The sequence below is a fragment of the Gouania willdenowi genome, chromosome 1 (assembly GCF_900634775.1).
Source record: "Gouania willdenowi chromosome 1, fGouWil2.1, whole genome shotgun sequence".
Classification (NCBI taxonomy): domain Eukaryota; kingdom Metazoa; phylum Chordata; class Actinopteri; order Blenniiformes; family Gobiesocidae; genus Gouania; species Gouania willdenowi.
This window is the reverse complement of record NC_041044.1, coordinates 14,613,912-14,635,667: the sequence shown is the minus strand read 5'-3', so window position 1 is coordinate 14,635,667 and position 21,756 is coordinate 14,613,912. Positions and strand designations below refer to the sequence as shown.

General features: G+C 39.2%; 1 protein-coding gene across 3 annotated transcripts in view; it reads right to left on the bottom strand.

The window, feature by feature from the left end:
• Positions 1-21,756, bottom strand: part of radil (Ras association and DIL domains) — a 39,024-nt gene that overhangs the window by 6,653 nt on the left and 10,615 nt on the right. For all 3 annotated transcript variants that reach the window (XM_028455355.1, XM_028455442.1, XM_028455519.1), the window contains 13 exons: positions 20,922-21,037; positions 20,673-20,849; positions 17,605-18,277; positions 16,305-16,435; positions 14,812-14,849; positions 14,512-14,663; positions 14,295-14,407; positions 14,055-14,171; positions 11,868-11,991; positions 6,083-6,255; positions 5,092-5,242; positions 3,655-3,881; positions 497-815 (listed from right to left, as the gene is read on the bottom strand). In XM_028455355.1, the coding sequence (XP_028311156.1) occupies positions 497-815; positions 3,655-3,881; positions 5,092-5,242; positions 6,083-6,255; positions 11,868-11,991; positions 14,055-14,171; positions 14,295-14,407; positions 14,512-14,663; positions 14,812-14,849; positions 16,305-16,435; positions 17,605-18,277; positions 20,673-20,849; positions 20,922-21,037 (2,511 nt within the window). The remainder of the gene's footprint in view (positions 1-496; positions 816-3,654; positions 3,882-5,091; positions 5,243-6,082; positions 6,256-11,867; positions 11,992-14,054; positions 14,172-14,294; positions 14,408-14,511; positions 14,664-14,811; positions 14,850-16,304; positions 16,436-17,604; positions 18,278-20,672; positions 20,850-20,921; positions 21,038-21,756) is intronic.

The window sequence follows — 21,756 nt, the reverse complement described above, 5'->3', positions numbered from 1 at the left end:
TCAAGTGACTCAATGGTATTTAATATAAATGCTATTAAGTAGTCATCCCAGCTGTAGTTTTTCATTCGATATTACTGCTCATTTGTGCAGTAAATCAGGAAAAATCCTGTTTCTGAAAGATCTGTTGATTTAACATGTTAATTTTTAGGGTTTAAAAACATTTTTGATTAAAAAAGAAGAATTCAGGATTAAATTCTGATAAGATCTTTATCTTCTCCTCATTAAATACACAACATAGCTGAGGAAGTTATTCAGAAATCAAGTCTAAATATCCTCATCATCAGCAGGGGGCGGATCACAGTTTAAAATGTCTAGTAAGAGTATTTATAGTAAGATTTATGCAAACAATGTTTCTGCCATCATTGATCGTTATTTGTGATTTTTCACTAATATTACTGTTTATATCTGATGCATTTGATAATAATTACATATTCAATACATTTCTGTCTTTGATTTTGTACAGTGCTCTCTATATGTGTGTAAACGTTTACTCTACCTTCCATTCCGTTGCTGATGAGTCCATTGACCTTTTTACATTCTGCCACAGTTCTGTTGGTACAGCCATTTGTTTGAATGACGGGGATGGGGGCAGGCCCCCCTCCCCCACCCACATCCAGTGGTGTGTTGGGAGGGGTCAGAAGGCAGGACGGGTCAGGAATTGAGGGTCGAGGGTGCTGAACAGCGCCATTCCTTCTCAGGCTGTGTGTGTGGGACTGAGTCGAGGGTCTGTCCCGCCCTCGTTCCTCTGCTGTGTCTGTCCCCTCGTCCACAGCACCGGAGCGGGGGCTGCTGTGGGCCGCAGGCAACAACTCCCTCTGTGTCGGGACGGAAAATACACAGAGAAACACATGAGGTCAAAGCAGGAGTAGGTAAGCAAAGGCCAGTGATTTCTCAGCTGTTTCTTTAACTACAAACCAAGTTTCAGACATAAAAGTGGGCCATGAATCTGACGATACCATTCACAATTTGCATGTTACAAAATGATATTTCCCGATACTAAACAATATGATATACATTGCAATATCAATAATTACAAATTTCACTTTTACAAGTATAAAATGGTATAAAATACACGTTATTTCATTTTTTTCAATCTAGAGAGAACAAGTAAATGGTAACTAACTGTATTTTAAGGGCCAATATAAAAAACAAGTGATATGATTATCAAACTGGCAAATTAAGTTTTTCAAAAAAGATTCTTAACTTAACAGATTCTGAATCTGTTAAGTTCTTAAATTCTTCTTCTTCTTCTTCAAAAAAAAAATGTAACCACATCTATAAAAGTGCCCAGTATGTTTTATGAAAATAAAGTGCAATCAACTTCCAAGCTAAAATGCATGAGGAGTGAGGTAGTTTAAAGAGTAACAAAACCCCAAAACCATTTTTTTTCTGCTGAATACAAATGTATTTGGGTATGAAGTAGCAGAGCTGCCAAGCCTCAAGCGTTGAGTGTGACAGTCACGCAATTTGACGCATTCTCACACCACACGCCACACTTAACGTTTCTCATGCTTATGTTTCCCCATTCAGTACTCTTTTTATTTTTTTCATGATAATGAATTTTGGTCCTCATGGCTTGCCATAGCTCTAGTAACTGTGATTGACTGATCGAGATAACCAATCCCAGACCAATCCATGTCTCCTTGTGCCTAAATCTAACCAACCACGGCAGGCATCACACAAAAATGAACCAATCAGAATCAGAAGCAACGTAAGGTGGGTCTTGACAAGCTGGTCTCTAATGTCGTCATGCCTTCAGAAAGAAAGAGTGTCTAGATGAGAGATGCTGTCTGAGACGGAATGTAACTACCCAATTTCGTTCACTGTTTATATTGCTGTGTGTGTGTGTGTGTGTGAGTGTGTGTTATAGTGTTAGTTTACTCGTCCCTCCCCCCCATTGCACGGACACACACAGTCAGCTGTGTTAGCGACTGTCTGTCTGTCAAACTCTATCACTTCTGAGTGTTGAAGCACTGAGTGATGTTTGAGGAAACACTGCATGTGTTTTTCTTCTCTTACTGACTCTGTGTCACTCTTCAGCTGAGAGCTGCTGCTGCTGTAGCTAACGGGACTGTTTCCACACTCTTAAAGAGACAGTGTCCTGAACGTGATTTACTTATCACCTATTGCCATTTTGAGGAAAAATATAGAGATATGAATATTGGTCCATATCACCCAGGCCGAATGTAAACAAAGTAGTAACATTTTGTCTTGTAAAGGATATGATTGTCTAAACTGTGTGAAATGAGGCATTCAAACACTGCTTAAAGTAGGATTTTATTCATATGAGTGTGTTACCTCAATAACAAATAGAAATCACTAGACTGATATGCTGCTTTGTTATGTAGCATATCAGTCTAATGCTAATGCTAATGCTACACCACTATAGTTAAACAAAGTAAAAAGACTGTGTGACTATAAGAACATGTTAGCGCTTTTGTTTGATGTTAATTGTACTTGGAACCAGCTTGATAAATTGCTTACATACAATTTTTTAAAAATACTTGAAAATTACCTCGTCTTAAATTACTTTTTATTCCTTTTTCCATTTAGGACGATGATTTTAAGTGAGTGAATTGGTTTGTTTTATTGGTAAATAACTTTAAAATAGTGTAAATGATTTGAATGAAATAAATTGTATTGTGATCGTGATTTTACAAAGAAAAAATGTTGATTTTTTTTCCCTCATATCGCCCACTCCTACGTGTGTGTATGTCTGCGCTAGACATTAACTTAAATTAATTAAAACTGTTATTCAGCTACTACCAGTGTTATGAACACTGGTAGTGTTCATAACACTGCCAGTATTACAATTGATATTACAATTGATTTTTACTATTGACTGAGAACAAAATCATGTGACAGTTTGGGACCATCTTGCATCACAAACAAGGACTGTTAGCCCCGCCCTTTTTATAAAAACTAGCACCTGTGGGCTCTACAATCTGTGGTGAGTAGGTTGGATTGAGAAAAGTGTGAATACAGAGGTATATAAGGTGATGAGTAGCTAGTTAGCATAGCATAGATTGTTCATTGGAGATTTTATAGTATAGACTGGGCATGTCTTAACTACTCCAGGAGCCCCACCCATAATCATGACATTTCTAGAATTTCCCCCTTAGTGGCAGATCAGGAGAAAGCAGGTGTTTAGTTACTCTTTAACAAGGTCTGATGTGGTTCACCGACACCTAGTGACCGGGCGTTTACATGCTATACATATATTAGCGCAATTAAATGGTTTTTTTGTTAAAAACATGATTAAAAACGAATTGGACATTTTTTGGATTAATATGATAATAGCGCAGTGAAATATTGCAATATATCGCCCAATCAAATTTTTCTTTCACCCTTACTTAGAACACATCATGTGTTGATATGAGGCTGCTGTAACGCTGCAGATTATGGTCTAGTCAGCCGTTCCAATAATTAGACAGCCTGCACACTAATCAGATTAAACATGATTTATCCATGTCTAGGTTTCTGTCAGTGTGTATGTGTGTGGCTTGGCTGAAGTGGAGGGTTTTGTCTTTCATTTAGGGATTATGAGGAACTCCTCAACAGCCACAGCTGCTCAGGCACATGGCCTGGATTAGAGCTAGGTGTGTGTGTGTATTTGACAGCGTGTGAGTGTGTGTGTGTTTGCATCTTCCTGACCTGTATGTCTGGCCAGTCAGCCGTGTTGGTACCGTTGGAGTGTGTGTGCACGGAGGGAGTGTTGCCGTGCACTTGCATCTTGGTGCGTAGCCCCCACAGGTAGTGTCTGACATACAGAAGCTGTCTGTAGATGCTGTCCTCCACACACTCACTGTCCAGGTCCACTCTAAAACCAGCGCTGGGCAGCACGATGGGTGGATGGTTCTCAAAGCTCTCTAGGAGGTCAACTAAAGACACACACACATGCATTGATGTCTAAACACACACACTGCACATCTTCACATAAGGAACATCACGTCTTTTAGTAACATACACAGGCCCCTGGACAACAAGATAAGGTAATTCCATTTATGATTCATTTAAAGAATAGTTCTGCACAAAATCCTCAAAAATCTGAATGTGCTTATTTGATGAATTAAAAATTCTGCTGAACTGTCAGTACCATATATACCATATACTTATGTTCCCCCTCAGAGTGCACAGTTACTGAAGTTTCAAAATAAAGTCATTGGCCATCATTTATCAACCTTGCATGGAAGCGGATGCAAATCTTGAGTTCACATTTGGTTGTACAATAGGACCAATGCGGAATTTATGAAGCATTCATATCTGACCAATCTCAGCGTACAGATGATCAGCTGTTGATTGTCATTAACATGTTACGCCCTTACATACTCCTCAGAGGCCCCGCCCACTGAGGTCAAACCAACACTGGCAAGAAAAGAAATTAAATCCTTACATCTGAGGTAGAGTAAAACAAAGATGTCCTTTTTAACAGCGTGAAAACTGGACGTATAAAGTTAAAAGCACAGTTTTACGGCATTCCTGCAAACAAGTGATAGTTCTGAATAAGATTGTTTATTGTGTGCTTACTGATTATTATTCTTTTTTTTAAATTATATATTATTCCTCAACAGGATTGATACAAATCAGAGACAAATTTCACTGTAGGGCTACATTGTATATGACATTACATTATTATGTTTTGTAAGTGTGCAGGAGTAGGGGGTACATGGTGTTTCAAATTACAACTGCCACTTTTATAAAAGATTGTTCTCAGGAAATGTGACTTAAAGCAGAGCTGCCTTCAGGTTTCACCCTAAGCTGACTTCTCTGTGACCTGCTTCAGGAGTTCATGCATGGCCGAGGGAGGGGGTGTGCATGCTCTTGGAAAAGTGCTGACTTGAAGTTGAAGAAAAGCAAAGTAGCAGAATTATTGGGGTCTACTCAGCCAATGAGCAGAAGATAACTGACCGCCAAAGGGCCAGTACTGGACTATAAGGTATGGTATGGAGGATTTGTTTTATAATCTGACTTTTTGGAGAATAGAACTACACAGCTGTGTGGCTCTTTGATATTTATAATCACTGTTAGTGATCTTACTTCAATGTAACTGCACTATTGACCAGCATAGCATAGTGAGAGCATAGACTGTACCTGTTCTGTATATATAGGCCTCGTCTTCACTGCTGGGCTGCCAAAGTGGAACAGAGCCGATCTCAGCAGTCAGCTGATACTGGGTTAGAATCCTGTGAAGCTGGACTGGTTTTAGGGCCGGGTGCTCACTGGACAATGCTCGCCAACCCAGCTGTGCACAAAATAGGGGAATACATAAAACAAGGACATTTGTTTTCAGTTGTAGCGTGGTCCAGGACATCATTTACTTTTACTATCTGAAAGGATTTCAGGTCAGAGTTTACAATATTGTTTTTATATAGTGAGTGAATTTAGAATATATTTCATTGTCACACATGTACAGGTACATACACAAAGTTTGTTCACTGATTTTAAGCCATCCCTGAGTAGCAATGGGCAGCCAAAGTGTAGGGAATTGCTCAATGTCCTACAGCGATGGTCCAAGTTGAATTTAAACTGCTTACAAGCCCACTACCTTAACCACTCGTCCACCACCATCAGTTGTTAGTAGTATCAAAGACTACTTTGTAAGCCTGACATGTGCAACTGGTGGCCCAGAGGCCACATGCGAACCATAATCTAATTTTGTTCACAAAATAACAAAAAAAAAAATACATAAAAACAGCAAAAATACACAACATACAAAAATACACAAAGATGACAACAAAAATACAAAAAAAATTACTCAAAAGACACAGAAGATGACTTCAAATAAATAACTGAAAATTATACAAAACACCAACCAAAAACACAAAAAATAGCAAAAAGATAACAAAAATACACGTACTCTTTACTGTTTTCTGTATTATTGCTCAGATTCGTCATTATTCTAAATAATGACATGAATATTGATAATGTAGTTATTGAATCAGACAAACACATTTTTGTGGCCCCTGTAACAAGAACAATTGCCCAGCTCTCCTCAAAGCTAATGTCTACATTTAAACCTGAACAAATTTAAGTTCTGAACCTTGCAACTCAAAAAGATCAGCATGATGTAGGAGTAAGTTACCTGAGTGATCTGCTGTGGAGGTGTGGCCAGTATGGACACTGTGCTGTTTAGTTTAGTGAAGAATTTCTCGGCCATATGTCCAAGCCCAGAGCGGCTGGCCCACTCCATGACCATCCGCAAACATGCCTGTATCTGTAATACTTTGGAGCGCTGGAACCAACCTCTGGATGGACCTACAACACACACACACACACACACAATTTAATCAGGAAAACAGTGTAAACATATACAAATGTCAGAGAATAAAGGACTGTGTGTGTGTGTGTGTGTGTGTGTGTGTGTGTGTGTGTGTGTGTGTGTGTGTGTGTGTGTGTGTGTGTGTGTGTGTGTGTGTGTAAAAATGATGCAGACGTTAATTTTGTACTGAGTTGTGATTAACCTGTAAAACCAAAGAACAAATGATCCAGTGCAGAACTGAATAAATGCTTTGAGTGCTACCACGGGGGACTGTTGTCTTTAGTGAATTGCTCCCGCTCTTAAAGGGCCCATGTTAAGCTAAATGGACATGATAAAAGTGTTATTTGGGCTTCATACACATGCCCAAAGTGTTTTTTTCATTGATTCCCTCAATTGTTAGAGGGTGATTTGCTCCTTTCTTATTGCAGGGTGAGCACAAACACCTCGCTCCAATTTGATGAAGCGTTCCCACTTTGATGACAAATTTAAAACCGCGCCTCCAGGAAGCTCTATGTCGTGATTGACATGTAAACAGACATGTTTACACGAAGGTGAGCATTTCAGCATCCTTCGCGCAGTGCTATGTATATATTTTCTACAGTTTATGTATGTAACGGCGAACACCCCGCCCCCACGCTCTGTCTCATGTTTATAAAGCAGTATGAGCTCAGCTACGGAGTGGGTGGGAGGAGGGCGGGCCATCCTCTGGCCCTACGTCACCGTGCAGAGAGGAGGAAGTCAGTGTCCCGTCTATAGACACGCCCACTCATGCACAAGTCGGCCGCAAATCAGCCTGTTTGTGTAGAGTTGCTCAAAAAGTGACTTTTCATAGGCTAAAACTCTAGAAAACAGGCGAGTTTGAGAAAATAAACCTCAAATACTATGTTTTTGGGGTTCTTGGATCAAGTGGAAATGGGTGAAAAATAGCATGATATGGAACCTTTAACTCATTCAGTGCCAGCCATTTTCAGATTTTCTACCCCCCTCAGTGCCAGCCGTTTTTGAGCATTTTGACTGATTTTTAAAGAACCACAGAATATTTGCTACTATGACTATCTGAAATCTGACACCTGAAAGATTGAAGCCTCTACTTTCATCAAAAAAAATAATTTGTTTCTGGCTCATTTCGTTCTTTTGTAATCAGCCGTTGAATAAAGCAAGTTTTACACAAATCTTCAGTTTCAGAGCAAAAAGCTGAAAAAACAGCCTTTTTCTAAAAAAAACCCTGTCAGTGACTTTAAAGCTATTTCTTTTGCTTTAGTGACAACTCTAACATCTGAACATTGTTTCCTTATATAAAACAAAAAAACAACGGCTTTTGATGGCAAAATTATTATTATTATCGAGTGTACGCTGCTGGGAACGTTAACTCTGTACGTAGCGCCATTTTCTGTCTCATAAACGCCTTTCCTCCTCTCCCTCTGAGCTCTGCTGAGCACGGATGATCTCTCATCCAAAGGTGCGCTGCTACCTCCCACGTGTCACCTATTATTTTGCTATCTGGCTCACAGGCTGGGGGTATTTTGTACCCCCCTCCTCCCGACACGCAGGGATGACCCGTTTAGCCCTGTTAGTTGATGGTTTCATCTCACCATCTCAACATCATCAATAATCCACTCAGGTCCACACATGTTCTGTGTTAGTATGTGGTGCTGTGAGCTGCTGGATACGTCACAATATCACTCTATAGCGCCATAATCTCACCGTTCCTGCTTCTCCTCCCCAACTAATTGTAGCATCAGTGGCTAATCTCTCATCTAAAGGTACACTGCTGTCATCTTCAAGGCACAGTTGGTAATTACATCGACCCACAGCTTAGATATTGATGAGGGACCTCCGCCAGGGTGTTTTCTAGTAATCCCGTGAAAAAATGCAAATGACGAGTTATCTCGTCAATGGCACTGACCGTTTGGATTCGAATTGACGAGTTATCTCATCAGTGGCACTGAGTGAGTTAAGTGGTGAATGGAGGTTTTCAGATAACTCTAAACTCAACCTACGAGAAGTCAAAGTATTTCTAAAGCACTTAGAAACCAACCTCTTTTCTAGATTTAGGCAGCACAAGAACATACAGGAACACACAAGTAGAATATTTTATTCCATGATTAATTAGGCTAAATGCTGTAATATGTAGAGCAGCAACTATTTCATACGTCTTTCATACCCCTGTTTGGGAACCACTGCACTAGACTGATCTGCTTTGGTTTTATTTCACATGGGCTTCAAAAGGAGCAGCATAAATAGTTGTCCTATCCTTGTCCATTCATTCATTCATTCATTCCAGCTTTTTCGATTATCAGTGGTTTCACATGTGTGTGTTCTGGGCCAGAGAGCAGATACTGTATATACTGTAAAACACACATTCAATATTTAGTGATGCTCATGTTACCTGCAGCAAATTCAACCAACCATTAATCAAAAGTTACAGCATGTCTTCCACCTGGTAACTAGGGGGTGGGAAATCAGCCCAATCAATTGATTATATTTGATTCAGATTACTGAAGTCTTGATTCAATTATGATACAAACTGATTTTTGATTACTGATGGTTATCTATAACATTTTCAATTATTGATCTTCAATCAATAATGCCTGGTTTGTATTACAATTTAAAAAATTTAAATAATTGATATTTGGAAATGTAAGATTTGATTCATAATTATCAATTTTTTTTACCACCCTGATGGGTAACCCTTTCTGTATCGGAACATTACCTGTCAGATCTATATCACATCACATCTACAGTATTCATCTTTTTTTTTTTTTATCATTAATGCACTAACCTATCCCAGTAGAATAGGGCTTTGATTATGATGCTGGATGTAGTACAGTATCTCTGTAAAGTAGCAGAGGAAGTTTGTTTGCTGCTACTAATTTTCACAAAGTAGGTAAACACTATAGAGTACAAGCGCACAAAATAAAGTTACTTCATCATCTTGCTCCTTTAATTATAATTTAAAGAGAAATTTTTTTTCTGTTTTACAAATTTCAGCCTGCTTTGTATTGTAATTACCACAAGTGATAAGTTTTGCTATTAAACTATGAAGGTAAACATGTTGCAAAATGGGAGAGCTTGTAGAATGTGATGTGATAACTTGTATAAAAAATCCGCACACGTGAAATTAAATCCATGTCACAAATAATGGGAAAAAATGCAAACCTGTAGTTACAATTAAAACCCAATGAAAATATTCACAGATGCATAATCTGAATGTGAAGTCACATAAAAAATATTCACAAATGTGTAGACTGATATTTACAAAAATAAAATGACAGCTACAAACTTGTAATTCAACATGAACTCACATGTTTCTTTTAATTCTTTTTATTAATCGTGCCTATTATCCAGTTTATAACCACAACTCTGCGGTTACAACTTCTCAAATCTGCCGTTACAGCTGTACGAACTACTTTTCTTGCGTGAATCTTAGCTGCTGGAGTTTTGCAAGACATTTTTCAAGAAGTCTGTTGTTAAAAAGATTTGTACCTTTCCCCCCCTCCCTCCCCGCTCTTCTGTGTGTGTGTGTGGAGGGGGAATTCTACATTCTAAAAATTCTCAAATCACGTCTACAACTTCTATTATGTAACATATTTACCTTCATATTAAACTTTTTGATATATAACAATCAAAAACAATAAAAATACCTATTATTGAGATTACTTTTCACTTTACAAATGTGACAATAAAGCCAACAGCAAAAAAAACGAGATGACAGTCATCAACATCCCCCACCAGATTGGTTGTCATTATAACTCGCAACCTTTTCCTAAATGTCCTAAATCTAAGAACTTAGATGTATACATAAGAAAAAATTATCACATCAGAATATAAAATGACCAACTATCTTAAACGGTTTCAAAGAAAAGCTGTCCCCTCTGAAGATATCTCGAACAGAGTAAAAAAACGGCACAAGGACATTATCCCCGGAAAAAAATATTTGCACACTTCTCATTTTCTAACTCCATCAAGGTATTGATACCCTGAAGCCACACATTGAATGTAGTTATCCTATCTTAAACGGTTTCTGAGAAAAACTGTCCCCTTTGAAGATACCTTGAACAAAGTAAAAAAAAAAAAACAGTACAAGGCAATAACTCCGGAAAAAATAATTGCACTCTTCTCATTTTCGAACTCCATCAAGGTACTGATACCCTGAAGCCACATACCAAAATTGGTTACCCTATCTTAAACAGTTTCTGAGTAAAGCTGTCCCCTTTGAAGATACCTCAGAGTCCAAAAAACCGAACAAGGAAAATAACTCCGGAAAAAACCTTTGCGCGCTTCTCATTGTCGAAATCCATCAAGGTGTTCATACCCTAAAGCCACACTCCGAATTTGGTTATCCTATCTTAAACAGCTTCCGAGAAAAGCTGTCCCCTTTAACTCGGACGGAAGGAGCTCAAACCTATTATATAATAAACAAAAAACACATTTTGGTGTAGATGCATTTAATTCTATCCCTTCATACCTGATAAGCACATTAGATCAACCTGAAGCAGGAAGCGACATGGGATGCATCAGGCAGATAATGAACCAGCAGCGTTAACTACAGGCTGCACATCCTTCAAACATTCTTCTACCATATGTTTAGGATGCACTCACACACCCTCCCCTCTGTAATAGGCTTAAGTCTAGGCATACAAGTAATCTATGTGTGAGGAATTGCAAACAGACGAGACAACACTTAACCTCTTGATAAAGTGTCATAATGCTTCATGGCGACTGCGTTACAGACGCGTAGAAGCAGTAGAGCTTTCGCACGACCTTCATTCAAGATGTTTCTGTCACACCTTGTTTGTGACATGCAGCCACATCTAACAGTCGGTACCGTGGTGTGATTATTTGTGTGCATCTCTGTGATGCAGAACGCCTGGTGCAAGCATCCCTACAATCTCACCTCACTGTTGCCATGGACACCGTCAGCAGTGAAATATCAATGAGTGACAAAACAAATCTATGTAGGAGAGAAAGAGAGATCCAGACAGACAAATCGAGTGGGAGAGCGAGAGAAAGGTGGAGATGATGCCAAGGACACAGAAGACCCCCTCGTGGATAAAAAAGTAATTCCCTCTCCCCCTTTGCCAGACATGTGATCTCTGCTGTCTCCAGCAGCTAATGAAGACTTATGGGGAGTAGGAGCGTGTGTGCGTGTGTGTGTGTGTGTGTGTGTCTTTATAAAGTGAGAGTAAGCTAAATGGACTTGTACATGTACCGTAGCTGAAAACAAATGACTTTTTTCCCGTCCCATATTAAGACAGTGTAATTGAATATCATCAAGGTCACCACAACAGCTGAGCAGCCTGCCAGACTCATGCCCTTTTCCCCTTCCTTCTTTTCCCTGGCCTCCACACACTCACACCTCTACTCTCCCTCGTCTCACCTCCTGATAGCCGGATAGGAAGGAAAACAAGGTGAAGGAAGAGGAGGAGGAGGAGGAGGGGGCATAACAATGCAGATAGGACAAGGGCATTGAGGACAAATCTAGGTGAGTCCCTTTCAAAATGCTGACAAGGACACAAGGATGTGCACTATCGCTCACTCTCTCTCTCTCTCTCTCTCAGGGAGGCCTAATGGACAAAACACTGAGTGAGCAGGATTTTAACCTCACCTTTGTCCATTAGCTGGTTAAAAAGTGACACATTGGCGAAGAAGAAGAGGTAAGCAAACATCTGAGCCTGGATCTCCGGGTGAACCTGGTACCCCTGCAGGAGCTCCTGTGCAGCCTGGAACACCTAAATTACATGTGCACACATACATTTACAAATGTTACTAAGCTTCTATTTGTCATATGTCTGCGCAAGTGTAAAATAAAGACGAACAAGAACCATTAACACCTACTGTTTAAACTTTCATTTATTATTACTATTCTTTTAATTTGAAAAATAATTTCACACACACACCAGGTTTAAAATGTCTACAAGACTAAAATTGTAGATGATTTCAGTTCAATAATAGAAAAAAGTGATTGCACAGAAGAGAAAAGTAAAACATCAATATTCTCTGAGACCACTCTCTGTTAAATGATATTGATTCTTCATACACATCAGACTTGCAGGTAGGCATGACTCTAGCACCTCCCCCTTTTATTCTCCTTCCTCTTAATTTATTTTAGTAAAAATTAAATTATGTCATTAAATGATAAAATCTTCAATGTAAGGTTTCAAACATGGATCATCTTGTTATTAACCCAATGTACTGTATACAGGAAGTATAATGTCAGTCGTGGCAGCATTAAAAAGCAGAGAAAAAGTATAAACTGAATATCCCAGGCTTAATTTTGCCTCTTTTTCACTATGATCGCCTGCATCCTTTGTGGGAAGATGCCTTATATACTTTATATATATAGTTTATCTTTCTGGAATAATCAGGAAATACATATTCCATGAAAGCTCTTTGACTATGAGCACCAGCCTCTCCACAGGTCCCTGCCAAGCTCAACTCAACCTGTAGGTACCGTAGTCTCAAATGTTTTATAAGAACCAACCAGAGATCATTTCTCCATGTTGATTCATGGATTCAATTAGGGCTCTGCTATCCAATCACTGCATTCCCCTGTGTAAAATATGTGCTGCTTAGAAAAGCCCTGTGAGCAATGTGTGAGCTACGCTTCAGTCAGAGTCAAGGTTGCGGTTAAAAATTACATTTTTCAATTACAATTATGTCTTTAAATACCCATATTCAATTGCAACTCAATTACAATTATGGTGACCAGCATTTTACCAATTGCAATTAAAATTACAAGTATTATTTTTCTCCTGAAAGCAAATTACAATGACGTTCTCAATCACTGAGCCTTTACTAAATAACCATATAAAAATTAAGCTTCCTCTTGTGTTAGCTTTCTGTTAGCATCTCCTAGGATAACGGGTCAGTTTTAAACCATGTCTTAAATCAGTTGTAAAATACACAAAAAAATATAATCTATCATGCAATTTGTTTTTCACCTCTTGGTTACCTTGTTCATGAAAATATTGGTATTAATATCTTACTCAGGTTTGGTTTGATTAAATTGTTAATGACAGCGTTTATAGAACTTCCAAAATACAGTAAAAAAAAGTTATTTGGTTTTATAGAATTATATCATTTATTTAGATATTTTTATTTATTTATTTAAATAATTTTTTTGTAATTTTCAAATATAAAATTTCCATGGTAATTACAATGTCAATTATCTGAACTCAATTACAATTCAAATACAACACAGTCAGATTTTTTTCCAATTACAATTATAATCATGTCATAATTGTAATGAATTATCAATTACACAATTACAATTATAATTGACCCCAACCCAGATCAGAGCCTTTCAGGTCAGCTGTGACAGACGTAGCTTACCTCCAATGGTGTGACGGTTTACATAAATAATGGATCGTGTCATGCAAAGCCTTGCATGTTATTTATTTCCTGGACTTTTTAATCTTGTTCATGGTGAAGATCACTCTACATGAGATTGGTTGGTTTTAGGTCAAAGCGCTGCTACACAAAACATTTGGAGCCAATCAGATGCCGCTCTGATGGTTTTACATGTTGTATAAGTATCTGCATTCTGAACACCCTGGATCCCCAGACTCCATTTGAAGAAATACAGCCACAAACGTTTAATGTTCCCTTAAAAAGCAAATTCATGAGCTCTTCAAACTTTCGCAGACAGGGTAAACCTGGGTAAAAATGACCACAATGCCCTAAAACAAGGATGTTTTATTCAAAAACTACAAAATATTTATTACAGCAATTATTGTCACCAACGTGACAATGAATCAAAAACTCTGGCAACACAATATACACAACTGCTGACCTGCAAAACCCTGCGAATGGGCTCAGGAAATCCTACACCTCCTTTCCAGCAGGGTTCAGAGCTGTCAACTGGGAAGGGATTACAGTCCAATAAGCCTGGCAACACCACATAAAGAGCCTAGGGACAAAAAAAACACATGGATGTGGTCTCACCTGAAGTACATTTTAAGATTTCATTATATAACAAGTTAAACTGGAAACACTAAAGGAAATGGGACTGTTGCCATGGTGACAGGATTACCTTAGTGATATAGTAGACACATTGTTGGAAAGTATACATGATGACTTCTTCCAAGATTGTCATGGCCTCCTCATTGGCTGATATGGTTGCCGACAGCAATGATTCTTTGGAGCCTACTCACACACAAACACGCACAAGTGATGGAGAGAAGGTTGATGGATTCAGAAAAAAAAAACAACTCAATACTAGTGACTGTTCCACTGTTGTGTGTTTTTACCTTGTAGTGTCTCTATGCTGTGTGTGTATGCAGGCACTCTTTGCTGTATGAAGTACAGGATCTCAATAGAGTTGGACATCCAGAAGAATATGGTCTGTAAGTCTGGGACTAAGTCTGAGATGTTAAGCAGAGACAGGGAGGCCGGGTCCTGGCTTTATGGGGGCACACACAGACATAGTGAGAGATTAAACATAGCTGAGTGCTTGACTCACTTTATTCACTAACCTACCAACTCAGAATAGTCACATGATGACTAAAGCTACTTCTCTTCTTACCACAACTTGGAAAAGTGATACTCACTGCTGAGCTTGCTTCTGAGCCAGCTCTTTTGTCCTCTCCTGCAAGATAAGAGTGCACACACAATACACGCAAACGCACACACACAGTACACACACACACAAACACACACACACGCACAGGTGCTCATTTAAGATGTGCATATGTGACACACGCTCTATGGTCCTATTTGAAGTCTGCTGAATTAAATACCACAGTCAAATTCACACAGACTAGAAAACTCTCAACTTGATACAAATATATTTTAATGTAATATAATATGAATTGTTAATTGATATTAAAGTGTAAGTATGCCCTTAAACCACTTCTTTTCTGCTGAATTCATATATGATTAGTTACAAAGTAATGTAGTTTATTGATCCTAGTCCCACTCTTCATATCTTAGTCTAAGTATTTAAATTTAGTGTATTTAGTTGTAAAATGTCAGAGTGACTGCCCCCTATAGGTTGAATGCCGCTATTACAATTGAATTTTGCTATTGGCTGAGATCAGATCAGTGACGTCACTAATCGTGACTGTTGGCCCCCCTAGAAAAGATGGGAGGAGGGACTGATTTCCTCCTTTCACAACCCTCAGTGAGCATTGATTGGCAGCTCCATGAGGAACTGCGCAGCGCTGTGGGGCTGGGCTGCTGTGACTGGGCGTGTCTTAACTCCTCTAGGAGCAAAGGCCCATAATCAAGGTATTGTCATGAATTAGTCAGCAAAAACCTGGGGTTGGTTTCATGAAGAATAATCAGAGACATATGAAATTGTTATATTAATTAAGAAGCATTTCCTTTCAGCAAAGTTATAGCTTCAAACTGTTTAAATAACACACGTCCGTATTACTGAAGTGCACAGTAGGATTTTTAAAAAGCAAATACATGGATATGGATAAATGGTTGACGGATTCCACCCACACAGAGAATGGATCAAGAAGAATCACAATGTCCTAAACATACACAAATAAAATAAATAAATAAATAAAAACGTTGAAATTAGAATGTGATTATGCCCTGTAGTGGACTTGCCACCTGTTTGTTGAATTCCATGCATTAGTGCTGCAAGCTCCTGAGTTGGTTAAATGCATGCAAATAAAAGATGAAATTACCCAGAATGTTGTATTTTCACTATTGATAAGATGAACAAAGCTTCTTTCTGGTTTGAATCAGTTTAAATGTATGGAAATGTATTTGTAAAGTAGGAGCGTAAAAGTGTAAACTAGGCCAAAGAGTCGTGAAAGTGTGTGTTTAATATTGTCCCTTAGGATTTTAACGTGTTTTTGTTACTTATATTTACGGTACTTACATTGTACTCACAACAGTTTGTTTGCTGCTACACTTCAACGTGTGTGTTTGTGTGTGTGCGTGCACATGCATGCTTGTAATGGGGTTTAAAATGTGATATGCCTTGCTGTTTAACCATTCAGTGTGATGTGTAGGCTCAGGTTCAGGTTCCATGAGCTCATCTTGAGCAGAGATCAAAGCTCACAGACACAGACACAGAGACACTGACCCATGCAATGGTCTGGATTCGTCGCACAATCTTAAGCAGTAGTTTCCCAAAACTCCCAGGTGGGAAGGTTGAGGCTGAGTGTTGTATGCACAGACACAACAGGTAGGCAGGAGTAAGCTTGTGGTCGTCACCTGAGCAGAGATACACAGGAGTGAACAAAACATCCCGGACAGTCTTATTTTAACTTTAGTAGTGCCATCCGTGCAGTGACTCAGCATAAAAGAAGACACAAGGGTACATGGAAACACTACTTTTTGATATTTGCAAGGGTAATATCGAGGGTAAGATTGATGTTAATGTCCCATCTATACCTATTTGGTTTAAAGCTAGAGACGGAAAAAAATATTATCTGATGAAGACGGAGTCAGCTTCAAAATTCAATAAATCAAAAATCAATTGCTTGAAAATTATATATACTATATAAAAAGTTGTAAATTGATCCTCAAAATATTTTTATCTAAATGCTCCATTTGTTGACATTGTTGGATAGGTTTCCCACGTTGCATTGTGGGATGTGGAGTCATATAAACTGATGCATGTGTTTTACTTCATTCTTACTTCAATTACTTATTTTTGCCTCCAAACACTGTGTTAGGCACTTCCCAACACATTTCTGGTGTTTTCACACTGAAAGTTGAGGCAAAACAATGGTCAATGTAAAGTTAAGGGGGCCATCTTCTGATTCAGAGGTTTGGGGTTTGATCCCGATCTGTACCTGTCTATGTGTCGAAGTGTCCTTGGGGAAGACACTAAGTTGCTTCCAATGGTTGATTAGCACCTTGCATGGCAGCTCAGTCCCATTGAGTGTGAATGATATTGTAAAGCGCTTTAGGACTACCTTGGTGGTCCTAAAGCGCTATTAAAAAAAAGGAAAGTGAATCACTGTCCTCCTTGTCTTTCAAAGAAACACAAGAAATGGTAGTAACATTGAAGGAAAACACTTCTATGCATTAGTTTATGAGACTCCACATCCCACAATGCAATGTGTGAAACTTTTCCAAAAAAGTCAATAAGAGAGTGTTTACAGTGAAGGCAAATGATCTTTGATTAAATCATCTATGAGACCTACACTATGTCTTTCTATGCTGAAAAGATTTTGTCTCCAGCAGCGTTAATATTCTTATAGTTGAAAGCTTCAGTTTGACTGCTGTCCATCATCATCATCATCATCATTTTTAAGCATAAGAACAATGATCAAAGTAATACAAGCTAACTGAACTGACAATCTCTCCACGTGTAATGTGCAATGTGTTGATGTTGACATCACATCGTGTATAAAGTTGTAATTCAGGTGACTGACCTCCAGGCTCTATGAGTGAAATGATCCTGTTCAATAGCTGGTCCTCGTGAGCCTGATCAAACTCCAGCTGAAGCCTCCTTTTCTGATTCAACCCTGATCGCGCTCCTCCTTCCCCTCCCGACACACTAACAGGTCCTCCTGTTGATGTCCCAACGCTTCGTGGCTTTACCAGGTGAGGTTTGAAGCCACGTCTGACGGCAGGAGCACTGGACACCTGCGCTGCTCGGTCCTTCAACACAGAGCCACACATCTTACACGTTGGTGCCCCGCCCTCCCCCTCCTCTGCTGTTGCATCAAACAGCTGTCCGAGTGTGCGCAGGCGTGCTAAGGTTTGTGCAGGCAGGGGTTTGGCTCCAGTGGGGTCTTTGTAGAGGAATATGTAATGTGCTCCAAATGAAAGAAGGTCCCCATGTCTTAGTGTGGTGGAGCGCTCGCAGCGGGAAAAGTTCACCAGAACAGTGGCGTTGAGCACAGGTTCCACAGCGACACAGAATCTCTCTGTGGCGTCCTCTCCTTTGTTGTTGCTGGTGTGGCGACGTGGTGCAGGGACGCGGCGTAGTCGGCAGTGGAGAGGCAAAATGTCGGGAGAAAAGAGGCAAATGTTTGGACGAGCTGATGGGGTCTCCTGACCAACTGTATGCTGCTCTCTGTTCAGGAGGTAAACCAGGCAGTCCTGAAGCACACAGACAAAGCATTTTGAGCCCCATTCTCAGACATTACTGTGGTTTCAAACATAACCAGAGCTTAACTTGGGCCAAATCCTGCTGGAGCAAGATCCGACATTGACCGGCACTTATTTGATTGGATCCAGCACCTCAATTATTTATTTATTTATTTTCAGCACCTCATTTGCTTTTAGGTGTTTTGATTAAATTTTGAAGTATTATATTTGGACAGCAGGGTCTTTTATTGAGTTGAAATCACCAGAAATTTCATTGTACACACAAAACTGAATGTAAAAACTGAGCGCGAGTGAGGAAGATAGAGGACAGTCAGGCCACAGCCACGCTACGTCTAAAGTGTGATTTTGTGCAAAAATTGTTTCTCTGTAAGCTTATAAGATAGTAGAAAATGGCTAAAAAAAAAAGGCTGTTGGATTTAAAGACCTTTTTTAAACCAATAAGTGAAGCTAAGCCTGAAGTAAATAAGACCAAGGTTGTTTCTGTGGAAATCGCGGAGGAGAGCAGCGCAGCAGCAATTAGCGTAGCGCAGGGGTGGCCAATCCTGGTCCTCAAGAGCCACTATCCAGCATGTTTTAGATGTTTCCCTCTTCCAACACACCTGATTGAAATGACCATGATCATTATCAGGCTTCTGCAGAGCTTGATGATGAATTAATCATTTGAATCACGTGTTGGAAGAGGGAAACATCTAAAACATGCTGGATAGGGGCCCTTGAGGACCACGATTCGGCACCCCTGGCGTAGTGAGTAGCAGCACCTGTAGCAATGATGCTAATCCTGTGTCCTGTTTGTTGACACAAGAGGAGAACTGTCCAGGCGACATGAGGAGGACTCATGGACAGAGAGAAGAGAGGGAGACGACGGTCAAAGTTCTGCTATGGACATGGAGACTGAGGAAGTTTGGACAGAAGCTCAGTTGAAAGCCATGAAGAGCTGCTACTCTTGGCTGATAAAAGACAAGGCAGGCCTCGGCTTTCCCAAACAGCCCCCTGACAACGTCTTAGAAGAACTCCCATCATCTCAACCTTTGAGGAAAAGTTCCATATTGAGGCTTTATAGTAAACTATCACAATTAGAAAATATCACCATTCTCCACCCCTTCCAAAGAGCCTGGCAGGATGACTCGGGAGTGGAAATGAACGTATGTTCACTCCTCTTTGGGGTGTGTAAGGCACAGAATGCTACAATTCAAAGTATTGCATTGTTTACATTTGTCAAAGGCAAAATTATCAAAAATGTTTCAAGCTGTGGACCCCCCTTTTGAAAAGTATGGTCAGAAACCCGCTACATTAGCACACATGTTTGGGAGTTGCCCTCTCATTATTGGATACAGGAGGGGATATTCAAAACCCTTTCTGAGATCATGCAGAAACCAGTGGATCCTGATAAATTGATTGCATCGTTTGGGGTGAAGCCTGCATCAATAGAACTCACAAAATGCCAACACAATATCATATTGTATGTTAAACTATTAGCACAAAGATTGATTTTCCTTCACTGGAAGAATAAAACTCCTCCTACACACCTGGCATTACTGGAGGAAATTATAAAACTTTGACCATTGGAGAAAATTTTATTTCTATTGATAAAAAAGGTAAACATTTTCAATTTAACCTGGCAACCTTTTATAGACTACTTTAATAACAACAAGAAGACATAGTCAGCAACATCCCCGCCAGATTGGTTGTCATTGTAACTCACAACCTTTTCCTAAATGTCATAAATCTAAGAACTTAGATGTGTACATACTGTAAGTAAATAATATGACATCAGAATATAAAATTACTAACTATCTTAAACGGTTTCTAATTAATATATTAATAAATTAAAAAAGGAATTCTGATTCTGATAAGAAAAGCTGTCCCCTTTGAAGTTACCTCAAACAGAGTAAAAAAAACAGCACAAGGGCAATAACTCCGGAAAAAATAATTACACACTTCTCATTTTCTAACTCCATCAAGGAATTGATACCCTGAAGCCACACATCGAATTTGGTTATCCTCTCTTAAACATTTTCTGAGAAAAGCTGTCCCCTTTAACTCAGACGAAAGGACGGACTGACAGACGGACGGACCTCAAACCTATTAACCCCCATCCACACTTTGTGGCGGTGGATAATAATTAGCCTATAAAGATATTAAACAATGTATTATTCACTCTTTTTTATTTTTTTCTCTTATTCATGCCTTTTGTGTATGTATATATGCTTGTGTATCTGTACATATATATATATATATAAAATTTTATATCTAGGTACTATGAGTGCAATGCTAACATATATAAAGCATAACCATCAAGCTGTTCTTGTGTACCTGTATGTTCCTAAAAGTTGAAATAAAAAGAGTTTGAAAAATAAAAAGGAAACTCTCCCTTCACTACTCTTACCTGCCGATTGAATCCCTGGAGAAGCAGAAGATGAGGAGACTGGTAGAGTGAGTGCCTCACCCCTCCCTGATTCCCCTCCTCTTTTCTACGACCACTTGATGGTCCGTCACGTTCTCGACCCCGTAAGGGTCCTGGCAGGGTGGAATAATATCGCTTTGGCTCATCACCCACTCCAACCTGAAAACACATGTAAATACACTTGAGATTTAGCATAAGTGAACAGCAGTAATCTCAGCCCTCAGAGCCCACCTGGTTGAGGCTGGTCTCGCTTAGGCTGCGGCAGAAGGATGAGTTGCTGGATCGGGGCAGGGTCAGTGTCCCCTTTGCCCTGTTCCTCTGGAGCTTACGAGCTTGGGCATTAATGTCTGTCAGGGAGGAAACAAACAGATGGAATAAGCAAGTGATGGAACAAGAGGAGAATAATAAAGAAAAGAGTCAGGGGATCAAGGTAAAGAAAAGAAAAGAAAAACAAAACAGCCCCTTAAACATGGTAATCCAATGCTTCTTTTTTAGAGTACATAGTTTAAAAATATCTTTACATTTACAAAGAATCTTATGTAGTATCATAAATAAATCATGATTAAAATCTAAAACATAAAACCTTGAGATGTTGAAAAACAAAGAAGCACGTTAGATATAAGCTTTCATCTTTTCTTTTTCAATGATATATTGCTGATTAGTGTAAACTTTCTATAGTTAAAGTTTTCTTTTTTTTTATGTGCTAATGAGCTGTGAAAGTTACACCACTGAACACTGTGTTTCAGTGTCTGCGAGGCACAAGCTAAAAATAATGCTTTCCAACTCACCCCACTACAGCTTGAATGCCCTGCACGGTGCTTTATGTACAGTCCAATTCAATCTTGACAAACATCTGACTGTACTTCTACTCAGACATCAACATTTACCCAGATTTTTACATAATTAAACTGATTTCAAGATCATTGGTTAGTTAAACCAATCTTCCCATTGGGTTTTTTCTGATGCCTCCGTTACACTTCGTTTCATAATAAAGATATTTTCCAATATGTACTCAAAAATCTGTAGCACCAGTAATTTGGGCCAGCGCTGCCTTTTTGACACACTA